Source organism: Hyaena hyaena, unplaced genomic scaffold (assembly GCF_003009895.1).
Source record: "Hyaena hyaena isolate Hyena2069 unplaced genomic scaffold, ASM300989v1 scaffold_731, whole genome shotgun sequence".
In the NCBI taxonomy this organism is placed as follows: domain Eukaryota; kingdom Metazoa; phylum Chordata; class Mammalia; order Carnivora; family Hyaenidae; genus Hyaena; species Hyaena hyaena.
Window position 1 is genome coordinate 625,343 of NW_024081360.1, and position 13,813 is coordinate 639,155.

At 35.2% G+C, this 13,813-nt stretch overlaps 1 protein-coding gene across 2 annotated transcripts in view; it reads right to left on the bottom strand.

The window, feature by feature from the left end:
* The window catches only part of EIF5B (eukaryotic translation initiation factor 5B), a 91,054-nt gene that overhangs the window by 41,986 nt on the left and 35,255 nt on the right, over nucleotides 1-13,813 (bottom strand). For both annotated transcript variants that reach the window (XM_039217990.1, XM_039217989.1), the window contains exons 7-9: nucleotides 3,230-3,328; nucleotides 2,687-2,776; nucleotides 575-649 (exon numbers count right to left, since the gene is read on the bottom strand). In XM_039217990.1, the coding sequence (XP_039073921.1) occupies nucleotides 575-649; nucleotides 2,687-2,776; nucleotides 3,230-3,328 (264 nt within the window). The remainder of the gene's footprint in view (nucleotides 1-574; nucleotides 650-2,686; nucleotides 2,777-3,229; nucleotides 3,329-13,813) is intronic.

The window sequence follows — 13,813 nt, forward strand, 5'->3', positions numbered from 1 at the left end:
AACAAAGTAATAACACAGAAAAATTGTTTATTCATATTGATTAGGCACTATTTACTTGCATTATCTTCGTATTAAGTTTTAAGTTAAAGGGGCTTTTGGTAGGCTACCTTTAATAACCTAATCCCATTTATAACACTACTCAGAAAAAAAAACATATATGTATACATATTTCAAAGTTTATTTTTGAGAGTGTGTGTGTGCACACAGGGGAGGGGCAGAGACAGAGGGAGAGAGAGAATCCGAAGCAGGCACCCGATATGGGGCTTAAACTCATGAACCATGAGAACACACCCTGAGGTAAAATCAAGAGTCAGGACACAACCAACTGAGACATCCAGGCACCCCTGAAAAAAAAAATGCATTTTAAATACTGGGATCTTATGAAAAACCACTTACTCATAAAATGAGGATCCACATGAGGATTTGGGAACCATGGCAATAGAGAAATCAAGACTGGTTTTTATTCTCAGATATGTTCATATGGCTTTCATAATCAGAAGACTGACCATTCTTTCAAATATACACACTTCTAATAACCACGAGATTTATCAATGTGTACTTATGAGCTATTTACCTTTTCCTCTCTCCTCATCGCTGACCATAGCTTCCCAATCATCCAATCCAGCATCTTCAGTTTCTTCTTCCTCTTCTGTAAATAAAGGTTTTTGTTAAAGACATAGAAATCATCTAGAAATAAGGAATTACTTTTAGAAAAAATTGGAAAATTATGCTGACATTAAAAATGCTTTAATTATGCAAATACACACATATACTCTCATTGTCTTTGTAACTATGTTTTCACTACAGCTAGCGTGTTATAAACTTACTATTTCCAAATGCTGCACAATTACCTAGATTTCTGAATATACAAAATTACACTTAACCTAGATTTCACATTTGATGTAATTGAAATATTAGAAACTGACACTTACATGTTTTGTTAGATTTAGAAAAGAGCAGATGATCATACTCCTCAGTTCTTGAGCAAAAATGAAATTTCACAAGAGTCCCCCAACCTTATCTAAAGTCTTGCTTTCTGCATTTTCAGTTACCCATAGTGAACTGTGATCTCAAAGCAGACAATCCTCCTTCTAACATATGGTCAGGAGGTCAACAGTAGTCTAATATTACATCACAATGCCTACATCATTCATCTCACTTCATCACATGAGTGTTTTATCACATCACATCATCACAAGAAGAGTGAATGCAGTACAATATTTTAAAAGAAAAAAAACTACATTCACCTTTTATTACAATACACTGCTCTGATTGTTCATGTTATTACTTGTTGCTCTTCATCTCTTACTGTGCCTAATTTATAAATTAACCTCTACCACAGGTATGTATGTAAAGGGGAAAACATACTATAGAATTCAGTACAATCTGCAGTTTAAGGCATCCATTGGGTGTTTTGGAGCATATCCCCTGCAGATATGAGGAGACTGTTTACTGCATCTTAATTTTTATCTTTCAAACTTCTACTTCATATTGAAGAATTTACCACTTTTTTTTTTTTTTTTTTTTGCTTTAACCTCTACAGGGACATATAAATACTACTTAAATTATATAGCTACAGGTACAAAGCTGTATCTCTACTCCAGTTGAAAATAGTAAGAGAGTATCTGCTGGCAATCCAAAAGTATCCAGAAAGGTATAATTTCAAATTAAAGATTTAATACTCTCAATATTAATGAGACTTTTTTATGAAATCCAATAAAGCAAAGCTATTCTCAAATCAAAGGACATGTGGTATTTGCTTCTCTGTAATAATTATTACCTGACAACAAGTTTGGTTGAATCATCTTAAGGAAGAGGAAATGAGTCAGGTCCATGTACCCCAAACATCCTTCTAAATTAGCAATTATTCCTAATGTTACAAATGTCACCTAAAATAATGGACTGCTATTAAACATATCAACCTAATTCCTCTAATGTTATGTTAGGCTGAGGTGTACCAAGTAAATGACCCTTTTTATACTAAGAACAGAAGAGGAAAAGAAGGAAAGGAACCAGAAATGATATCTTTCACCAGTGTGGGTCAGTCTTGACTTTCTCTTGCTTTTTATTCCCACTCCAACCTTTAAACTGTGGACATTCTCTTGATATTATTACTATACATTTAGCTAGCTCTGGCTCTATCAATATCTAGTCTAAGGAAATAGAACAATGTTTACCTTAAAGGAAAAAAAAGGCAAAGATTTCTCTCCAACCTCAAAACACACACACACACACACACACACACACACACACACACAGAATGAATAAATTGAATCCTCTTACTGATTCAGTAAATAAAAGCTGACCTATAAGGAGGTTTAAAAACATCAATTTGTATGACTCTTAAAAAGTTCTCATTAAAATGCTACCAATTTTTTTTCCAAAAGATTAAAGAAAGAACTTCACGCTACTTGGCACCACCTAAGATTTCTGACCCATAAATAAAAACATCAGAAAAAAATCTAAAAACTTCTATCCTCCCTACATTTTACTGACACTACTCAAAAGAAAACTGATTCAAGTTTCCTACAATTTTTCAAAATGGAAGTGGAAAAAAATGGCTTAGAGAAAAGAAGTATGAAAAAGACCATCCTGACAGATATTTGGTTTCCCCACGTTAATGACTAATACAACTTCTGACACACCAATGCTATTTAATAGGAAGCAATTAGTCAGTGCTACTGGCCTGGTTCAACAGGAGGTGGTGTCTCTTCCTTTTCTGGTACTCCTTGGTCTACAACTTCAACAGCAGCACTTAATTCTATTGGTTCAGATACTGAAAACAAGGCAGAAACCAAGTTAACAATACTTTTTCAGTGCATAGTTTCTGTTAGGATACTCTGGTAGGTACCGAATAAAAACCAGTAGTACAAACATGAATTCTTTAGCAAGTTTAGAAAATGTTTAAATATCATATATATTACAGGAAAGAGATTTTCTTTCTGCTCAAGGAATAGAACGTAAAATTACAAAAGGCTGAGAAGGAAACAAAGAAAAAATAATTAATGGTTCTTAGGTACGATCTAGGTTTTTCAAACGAAAGCACTTTTCCATTAACCTATCATTTATATCAGCTGAGAATGATTAACAATAACAGGAAAAAAGGTATAAGACATTAAGTGTCAATATGTAATTCTGATTTGTGGTTTCTTTAAAAGACATTATTTTTAATGTTGTAGGAGAAAGGCACACAGAATATTTTTATATATTGGTCACTTTGTATACAAACCTTCTTTATTTTCCAGCTGCTGTAGTGTTTTTTTCTTCTTTCTATCTTCATAAATTGGCCTTTTCTTTGGCAAAGAGTCTTTTGATGGCACTTCAACACCTAAGTGTAAGAATGAAAATGTTGAGATTTATGCTATTTGAGTATCATTTAAGAAATGCTACTTGAAAAGGTAACATTTCATTCACCCCAGAGATATACACACTGAAATATAAAAGAACATTCATGGAAAAATCTGTTTTTTATGTGAGGCGTTCTAAAATTTACGTACACTAAAATTCTACTTTTTTGGTATCCAGTTCTCTGATTTTTGACAGATGAGAAGAATTATTTAACACAATGAAGATAAAGAACAATTCCATCATCTTAGGTTGTTCTGTGTAGTCAAATCCTATACACATCCTTAACCCCTAGCAACCACATATCTGTTCTCCATCCCAGAAGATTTACTTTTTCCAAAATATCACAGAAATGAAACCTTACAGTCTGGGCTATTGTCATCATAATGGATTTTAGAGTCATCCTCATTGTTGTTTGTACTAATACTTCATTTCTTTTTATTGGTGAGTAGCATTCCATTCTAAGTACAGTTCCATTATTTTTTTAGATGACTGAAAGACATCTGAGTTGTTTCCAGTTTTTGACAATTACGAATTAAACTGCTACAAACATTTGTATGCAAGTTTTTATGTGAACATTTCTTTGTGGTAAATATTCTGAAGAAGGAATGATGGGACATTATGTAAGTATGTGTTTAATTTTGTGAGAAACTGCTAACTGTCTTCCAAATTGGCTTTACAGTTTTGCATTCCAACCAGTAAAGTAGGTGAGTTCCTACTGTTCTGCATACTTGCCAGAAAAAGACAGATGTTTTAAATGTAATTATTTCAATAAATATGTAGTGAAAGCTCATTGTGGTCTTAATTTGAGTTTCTATAATGACTAATGTTAAACATTCTTTTCATTGATAATAGTTTCTTGAAGTGTCTGTTCAAATCTTTTGCCCATTTTTAAATAGGGTTGTTGCTTTTCTATTGTTGTTGAATAGAGTTATCTTCTCACATTCTGCATATTAATCCTTTGTCCAATATAGGATTTTGAGGTATACTGTCTTTGAATTCTCTCAATGGTGTCTTTTGCAAAGCAAGTTTTTAACTGGGCTTCCTCAAATTTGTTCCTTTTATGAATTTATGCTTTTTAAGTTAACCTAATCACCAACACAAGGTCACAAAGACTCTGTTTTCCCTTACAGTTTTGTAGTTGTACATTTATATTTAGATTTATGATCTTTTTTGTGTTAATTTTTATATAACTGGGTTTAGAACTACGCTTTTGGTTTTTTCAGGTTTTTGGTTTTGCATATAGATACTGAATTGTTCCAGTATTAGTTGTTGCAAACACTGTATTTTACTTACTAAATTGCCTCTTACCTATGACAGAAAAAACAAACTGACTATATACAGACTATTCTGGTGATTTGTCTTTATTGCTGCTTTTGCCATTATCACACGGTAGTGACGACCACAGCTTTACAGTAAGTCTTAAAATCAGGTACAGTATTCTGAGTCCTTCAAGTATATTCTTTTCAAAATTATTTTGGCCATTCTAACTCCTTCCTCTTTTCATACACATTTTAGAAATAGCTTTTAGATACTCACAAAATATCCTGCTGCAAGTTTAACTGAGATTGCACTGAATCTACAGATATTTTTAGAGAACTGATTATCTTAACAATGTCAAGTTTTCCTAACCATGAATGCAACACTTCTCCATTTACAAAGGTCTCTGATTATTTTCATCAGTGTTTTTTATAGTTTTCAGCATACAAGTCCCACAAATATTAGAATTATAACTGAGTGTTTTAATTTATTTTTTGGGTGGGGTGCTATTGTAAATAACACTGTTTTGACTTTCAGTTGTTAATAGCTAGCATACAGATATACAATTGGTATTTACATACTGGCCCTATCTATAACCTTGTTAATCTCATTTATTAGTTGCAGGGTTTCATGTTTTTTCAGTGGTATTTCATGGTATTTTCTATGTAAACAACTGTCATCTGTGAATAGAGTTTTACTTCTTCCTTCCAATCTGTAGGTCTTTTACTTTTTTTTCTTTCCCCTAATTACTCACACTAGGATGTTCCAGTACAATGTGGAATGACTGTGGTGAAAGTGGACATCCTTGCCTTAATTAACATTATTAGGGTTTAGCAGCCATAATTTATCTCTAAGTGCAACAGTGTGTGTTTTTCTGTAGATCTCTTTTAGCAAAATAAAGAACTTTTCTATCACTATTCTACTTTGTGAATTTCTATCCTATATGGATGTTGAATTTTGTCAAATAATTTTTCTGCATCTATGTAGTTTTGCTTCTTTAATCACATTTACTGATTTTCAAATGGAACCAGTCTTCATTCCCAGGATAAAACTCACTTCATCATGACAGACGGTAAGTTTTGACAGTTTGTGTCTTTTAAGGAATAGCCTTATTTTATCTAAGCATTTGAATCTATTAGCAGAGAGCTGTTCACAGTATTGCCTTATCATCATTTTAACATCTAGAAATCTATAATGATGATATCCCTCCCCACTCTTTCCTACTGGCATCAGTAATTTGTGTCTTGTCTCTTTTTTCTACCTAGCCAATCTAGAAGTTTATCATTTTTATTGATCTTTTCAAAGTACTAACTTCTGGCTTCAATGATTTTCTATTAAGTCTTGTTTTATACTGCATTGTTTTCTGCATTTTTCTTTCTGCTTATTTTGCTCTTCTTTTTTTAGTTTAAATGGGAAGCTTAGACTACTGATCTGAAATCTTCTTTTTCTAAAACCAACATTTAATACTATAAGTTCCCCCTCTCAGCACTGCTTTAGCTGTATCCCACAAATTTTAATATGCTGTATTTACCTTCTTTTTTCCTAATTCAAGACACTTCCTTTTTTTTTTTTTAATAGTTTATTTATTTTTGAGACAGATAGCATGAGTGGGGGAGGGGCAGAGAGAGAGAGGGAGACAACAGAATCCGAAACAGGCTCCAGGCTCTGAGCCGTCAGCACAGAGCCTGGCGTGGGGCTCGAACCCACAAACCGTGAGGTCCAACCTGAGCCAAAGTCGGACTCTTAACCAACTGAGCCACTCAGGCACCCCTCCTAATTCAAGATACTTTCTAATTTTCAGTAAGACTTCTTACTGAACTCAGGGGTTAAGAAGTGTGGTTTAATTTCCAAATATTTATTGATTTTATAGATACATTTCTTTATTCACTTCTAGTTTAATTCTGGTTTGGTCCCCCCAAAGCACTGTGTGATTTCAAATCTTTTAAATGTTTTAACATTTATTTTTATGGCTCCCCAAAAATGGTCTATCTTGGTGAATGTTTGTGAACTTGTGGTTAGGTACATACACATAAGATTATTTTAAATTTCTGAGGTGTTCACTTTTTATTATTATGCAGTGTAGCTCTTTATTTTTGGTAATTTTACTTGTTCTGAAGTACTTCGGATTACTATAACAACTCCAGCCTTCTTTTGGTATCTGTTTTTACCATTCTATCTATAGCAGTATATGTAAAGTGGATTTATTGTAGATAGCACATACCTAGCTGGCTCCTGGTTTCTGCCTCTTTTAATTAATATATTTAGGGGCACCTCAGTGGCTCAGTCGGTTAAGGCACCAACTTCAGTTCAGGTCACAATCTCATGTTTGTGAGTTCAAGCCCTGTGTCAGGCTCTGTGCTGACAGCTCAAGAGCCTGGAGCCAGCTTCGAATTCTGTGTCTCCCTCTCTCTTTGCCCCTCGCCTGTCTCTCTCTCAAAATTAAATAAACATTAAAAAGAAGAAAGATATAATTAACATATTTAGACCGTTCACATTTTAATTATTAATATAGTTCATTTTAGGTCTATCATTTTATTATTTGGTTTGTTACCTCTGTTTTCCATTTCTCTTTTCACCTTCTCCTGCTTTCTTTTGCATTATGTGAATATATTTTAGATTTCCTTTTTAATATATCTACTAACTTTTAGTTTTAATCTTATTTAATGGCTGCTGTAGAAATTAGAATATTTATAACTGACTTTCCACAGTATACTTAGAATGGTATTTTAGCTGGTACATACATGAGCCATAGAGGTAAATCTGGGTCTTGGGCACTAGTTTATATCATGGATCAGTTCTTAAAGTTTAGGCTATCCTTCTTTGGGTCTCTTCTAAACACACAGAACTTACAGTAAGCCTAGGATTTGTATCCATTCATCAACAGAATTGTAGATTCTTCTGTCACTGCTCCCCTACCCTGCAATTTCCCCTATGCTCTATGGCTCCCAGGAACCCCCTTTTCTAGTCCCTCTGGCCAAGAAGATGAGGTCCTCTCAGAACTTTACCCTTTATGTTTTGAAGTTCCACGTAAGTGGAGCTGCCATTTGGCCCCAAGAGAAAAAAGTAAATAAACAAACAAACAAAAACCTCTTCAGACATCAGAGACCCTTTCTCTGACTCCTCTCTTCAAAAAGAAGTACCTATGAAAGCACCATTCTGTTTTAAATATAATGATCACTCAATTGAAATTGAAAGTGAATAAAGCAATTTAAGAATTTTACAGCAGCGCCTGGATGGCTCAGTGGGTTAAGTGTCCAACTCTTGATTTTGGCTCAGGTCATGATCTCGTGGTTTGTGGGACCAAGCCCCATGCAGGGCTCTGTGTTGACAATGCTGAGCCTGCTTGGGATTCCCTCTCTCTGCTCCTCGCACTACTTGTGCTTCCTAGCTCTCACTCTCACACTCAAAATAAATAACTTTTTTTTTCTTTTTTACAAATAGTTTATTGTCAAATTAGTTTCCACATAACACTCAGTGCTCATCCCCACAAGTGTCCTCCTCCATGCCCATGCCCCCCTCCCTCCCCACATCCATCAGTCCTCAGTTTTTGTCAGCATTCAAGAGTCTCTCATGGTTTGCCTCTCTCCCTTTCCCCCACCACTTCCACCCTTCTTCTCCCCCTTGTTCCTCCCTCAAGTTCCTCCTAATCCTCCTATACGTGCAAACATGATATTTGTCCTTCTCTGCCTGACTTATTTCGCTCAGCATAACACCCTCAAGGTCCATCCATGTTGCTACACATGGCCAGATTTCATTGTTTCTCATTGCCATGGAGTATTCCATGGTATAGATAAACCACATCTTCTTGATCCATTCGTCTGTTGATGGACACTTAGGCTCTTTCCATGTTTTAGCTATTGTGGAGAGTGCTGCTATGAACATTGGGGTACATGTGCTCCTATGCCTCAGCATTTCTGTATCCCTTGGGTAAATTCGTAGCAGTGCTATTGCTGGGTCATAGGGGAGTTCTACTGTTAGTTTCCTGAGGAACCTCCACACTGTTTTCCAGAGGGGCTGTACCAGTTTACATTCCCACCAACAGTGTAGGAGGGTGCCCGTTTCTCCACATCCTCGCCAGCATCTAGAGTTCTCTGATTTGCTCATTTTAGCCACTCTGACTGGCGTGAGGTGGTATCTCAGTGTGGTTTTGATGTGTATTTCCCTGATGAGGAGGGATGCTAAGCATCGTTTCATGTGTCTGTTGGCCATCTGGATGTCCTCTTTGGAGAAGTGTCTGTTCCTATCTTCTGCCCATTTCTTCACTGGGTTGTTTGTTTTTCGGGCATGGAGTTTGGTGAGTTCCTTACAGAGTCTGGATATTAACCCTTTATCTGATATGTCATTTGCAACTATCTTTTCCCATTCCGTTGGTTGCCTATTAATTTTCTGGGTTGTTTCCTTGGCTGTGCAGAAGCTTTTAATCTTGATGAGGTCCCAATCATTTATTTTTGCTCTTGATTCCCTTGCTTCAAAATAAATAACTTTAAAAAAATTTTAAATAAAGAATTTCACAGCTAAAAGGACAAATTCTAGAACTCCTGTTCCCACATCTCTCAAAAGGTCCACAAAAACCTCCACTATCTCTACTTACTCCACAAATTTTGGGCTATGAACAACTGAAACAGACAACAAAAAAGTAGAAAAGCCAAAATGAATCCACAGTTGAAAAAAGGAAAATTCTACCTTTAATCTATTCTTTTCACTTCAGAATGCAGGCCTCTAACAATCTGACAGAAACAAATTTAAAAGTAGATCCTAATTTAATACCTAATCTTCCAAATACTTTAGTAGTAATGAAAAATATGCTATTTATATGTCTTTTGATCATAATTATAATTAATCAGCCTTGTTTGGCTTGAATTCTCAAATTTAAACACTAAAGTAACAAGACATGGCAAATAAATAGCATCAAGTAACCTCCAGCATGTTTCAGAGTAATGTGGTCACTGATCTCTACTGAAACAAGAGATTTTGATCTTTGAAAGATACAGTGAAAACATGACACTCACAAAATGTTTTCTTTGTAATAAACTCACAAATAAAATGAAAGTAAGTATGTAGTAAATAGAATAATGCCTCCCACTGCCCTAAGACATCCATGTCTTAATCCCCAGGACATGTGAATATGTTACCTAACATGGCAAAAATAAAAAAAAAAAACATTGCAGACGTGAATTAGCCTAAGAACCTTGAGATGAGAGAGTATCCTGGATCATCCAGGTGAGCCCAACCTAATCAATTGTATGAGTCCCTTAAAAATGAAGAATCTTTCACTGAGGTACAGGCTAAAGTTAGAGGATGATGCGCCTTATGGAAAAATAGTCAGCATTATGTAATACTGATGGCTCTGAGATGGAAGAAGGGCGTCATGAGCCAAGCAATACAAGCACTTCTAGAAGACAACAAGAGAAGTGGTTCTACCCTAGAAACTCCGGAAAGGAATGTAGGCCTGCCAACAGCTTAAACCAGTGAGACTCACATCAGACTTTTGATTTAGAAATTTTAAAGTAATAAATTTTGTGTCTTTTTAAGCTACTAAATTTGTGGTAATTTGTTATAATACAAATAAAAAACTAAAACTAAGTATAAAAGAAGTTTCCATTACCATTACAAAACAAAGTCATTAAGTCTACTTTTTTTCAACCATGGCCAGTTTCATAGCTGTCAAAAGTATGATTCAATGAGGAAGTGACTTATCCAAAATGAAAAGGTTAGCATTAGATCACAAATTTGTTTTTATTTGAATTCATGGTTCTTAGTATCCAGTTTTGAACATTTCGTATTTTCTCTTAAACAGGGTAAACAAATAAATTTTGTCAAATTAAGACATGGCAGTACAAACCAATGTTAGATCTGATTTGCAAGTAACATTACTGAATCTGAAGAGAATACATCTTCGTCAGTCAACAGTTACTAGTAAATCCCAGACGTGGAATGGTTCTCTGTTAAAATCCTTCCTCTCCATTCCTATGACAAACTCCTAAGAGAGGTTCCTCACCATCTGCTGGATTACTGACACAGTCTCACACAGGGCAGAAATTTTATAAGACAAAAGTAAAAGCTATTTATTGTGGGGTTTTGAATGAAGTCATTAACAGAAGGAAATCGCTTAAAATGTTCTTAACTTTAAAGTACTCAATGAAGGCATGTATGTGAGTAATGAGACTGGTCAGAATTATAAAACCAAAGCTATCAGTCTGGTAAGACAGGCAAACTAAAGTAAAAGGATAAAGCCAGCTGACAATATGGAGATAATCCAGATAACCAGAGATTTCCCTGCCCAGCAGCCCACATCTAGTAAGCAGAAGCAGGGATGTGGGAAGGAAACTGTAGGTTAGATGAGCTGAAGGGTGGTCCCAACAACACAGCAGACCTTAATCAACAGACCATTCTTCCGATTAGGGGATGTTTCATAAACTGTTATATGTTGACTACTATATGCAGTCAACATCAACGTGTGTGTGTTCAGATATTCCATTCACCTTGCAAACTGAGACATTACAATCAAATTACAATCAAATTCTCACAGAAACTCTTTGCCTGGAGTTAATTATTTGTAAAGTACTTGCTATATGGTTAGTAGTTAATAGGCTAAAGGCAATTGAACTGACTGAAAATGCTATCTGCTACACAATTCAGAGTAATTATCTGAAAACATCTGCAGATACCTACACTCTCAAATACATTTTGGGTTCAATTAATATAAAGTTTTATATTATTCTAGGTAATGAATGTGGTACCTGATCTTTACCCAACAAGATAGCTTTGAAAGATAAGATAAAACAAAACACTGTAACTTCTTTTTATGAGATGACTCAATGAGTAGACTGTGGAGGGCCTTTAGTATCAAGCTAACAAGATTGGACTTTTTATCAATAAACAATAGGAAATTAGTTAAGAGGGCAAATATTGAGCAATACTATTGAAAAATAAGAGACTAGGGGGAGAGATGCCAATTGAGAGACCATCTCCTCCAAATCTGTCCTAGTGGTTTAATTATGGGGGGAGGTGCTTGGCTGGCTCTTGATCTTAGGGTCATGAGTTCAAGACCCATATTGGGGGCAGTGTCTACTTAATTTTCATCTAATCTCATAAGTGCAAGTCAAACTACTCCATAAAACATTTCTAAGAATGGCAAATTATTCCCTCCTTGGTCCCATTCCAATTTCTTCATGAGGTCTTTTAGCCTTCTAGATAATCACCAGTCAAATCTCTTATCTGGGTACTAGTTGTACTCATATTTGTTCTCTAATTTCATTTTGAAAAACCACATCCCCAATTAAGAATAAACTTTTTGATCCAAGTACTATGTTTCTCTATATTTACTGCTGCCAGCTGAACACACAATGCATAATAAAGAGGTGGTCACACAGATCAGTTTAAATCTCAGCTCCATGACCTTGGGCAATGTTTAAACTGAGAGTCTCTATTTCTTCATCTATATCATGGGAATGAAAACACCTAGTAGATTCTTATGAGGAAAGGGACAATGTCAAAGGTTTATGACAGTATCGGTCACACAATAAATACACAATAAATGGTACCTACTACTGTAATTATAGCAAAAGCACCAAAATCAGTCATATAAAAATCTGTGAAATATAAAAACAAGAAACTGGAGAGGTCTCCATATATTCTACTCAATGGAGAAGAGAAACTATTTTAAATCATCTCATCTGTCAAAAACATAATTATCCATCCAGATTATGGTCTCTAAACTAAAAAGAACTAGGGCTCTTTGTACAAACAGGTGATTCCAGGTCTAAGGCAGAAAATGTGTAAGATGTACTGTAGACACCTTGTTGTGTTAGAAAGTGAGGAAGAGGTCAAAGAATACTGTAGTTGTGTGGGAAAAATCAGAGGGACCAACCTAAATGAGGTCCCGCTGGCCAAAGATGGGACAACTTGAGTATTAAAAAATATAAATGACTTCATGAGGTAAAAACATATCAATTATATAAAATCCCATTAAAACAAAACAATACAGAGCCAAAAAACAAAATTACACTCACTGATCACTTTTGGAAGTTGCTAAAACACCAATTTATTATTCTGAAGATTAATAAAGGAAAAGAATTAAGCACTTATCCTGGCTTTCCTGCATGAACTATATTTCAGTGAAAGTTTTTCTTTAAACAAAGATTATACCTAATAAATGTAAAAGGAGTGACAGAATATTTGTAATAATTGCAGAGTAACTCTGCAATTCCTAATGAGATACTTGATACAGGCAATGATCACCAACTGGATATTAAATTATTAGGTGAAAAATCACTGGATTACTTGTATAATGGACAAAGCTGCCAATACCCAAACCCAATAACCAATCCTGGCATCACTAAAAGTGAGACAACCAGATCACATGCCTGTGGACATGAGGCAACAGGAACTACATAGTACCACTTGGAAGAGCCAAGCCACTAGATCTAAGAAATTTTAACAGAGAAGTATATTAGCCAAAACCAGGAGAAGGGAATTAGGTAAATCCAGAATATGAGAAATTCTAAAGAATAACCCAGTATCTACAACTAATAAATGGCATACCAAAACCAAGGATGGGTAACAGTATCAGTGAGAGACAGACATAACCAAATGCAATGTGTGGATCTAATCTGGATCCTGATTTAAACAGATAAATTACAAAAAACCCTATGGCGACAAGGGGAAAAACTATACGTAGACAGAAAACCACATGTCACCAAGGAATTAATTTTATTAAATGTAACACGAATTCTACTTAATGTTACCAAAAAAAAAAAAAAAAGAAGAAAAAAGAAAAAAAAATCCTTACTTGTTAAGAGATACATACTAAAGTAAAATAGGAGTAAAACAACATGGTGTTTAAAATTCACTTTAAAATACTCCAGGGGGCGCCTGGGTGGCTTAGTTGGTTAAGCGTCCGACTTTCACTTAGGTCATGATCTTGCGGTTCGTGGGTTCGAGCCCCGCGTCGGGCTCTGTGCTGACTGCCAGCTCAGAGCCTGGAGCCTGTTTCAGTCTGTGACTCCCTCTCTCTCTGACCCTCCCCTGCTCAAGCTGTCTCTCTCTCTCTCTCCTAGAAATAAATAAAACATTAAAAAAATTTAAAAAAATAAAAAATAAAATAAAATAAAATACTCCAGGAAAAAAGTCAGTGAAGACAGACAAATCAAGAACCATAAATACTGACAATTGTTGAAACTGAGTGACAGGTTCTTGGTGATTCATT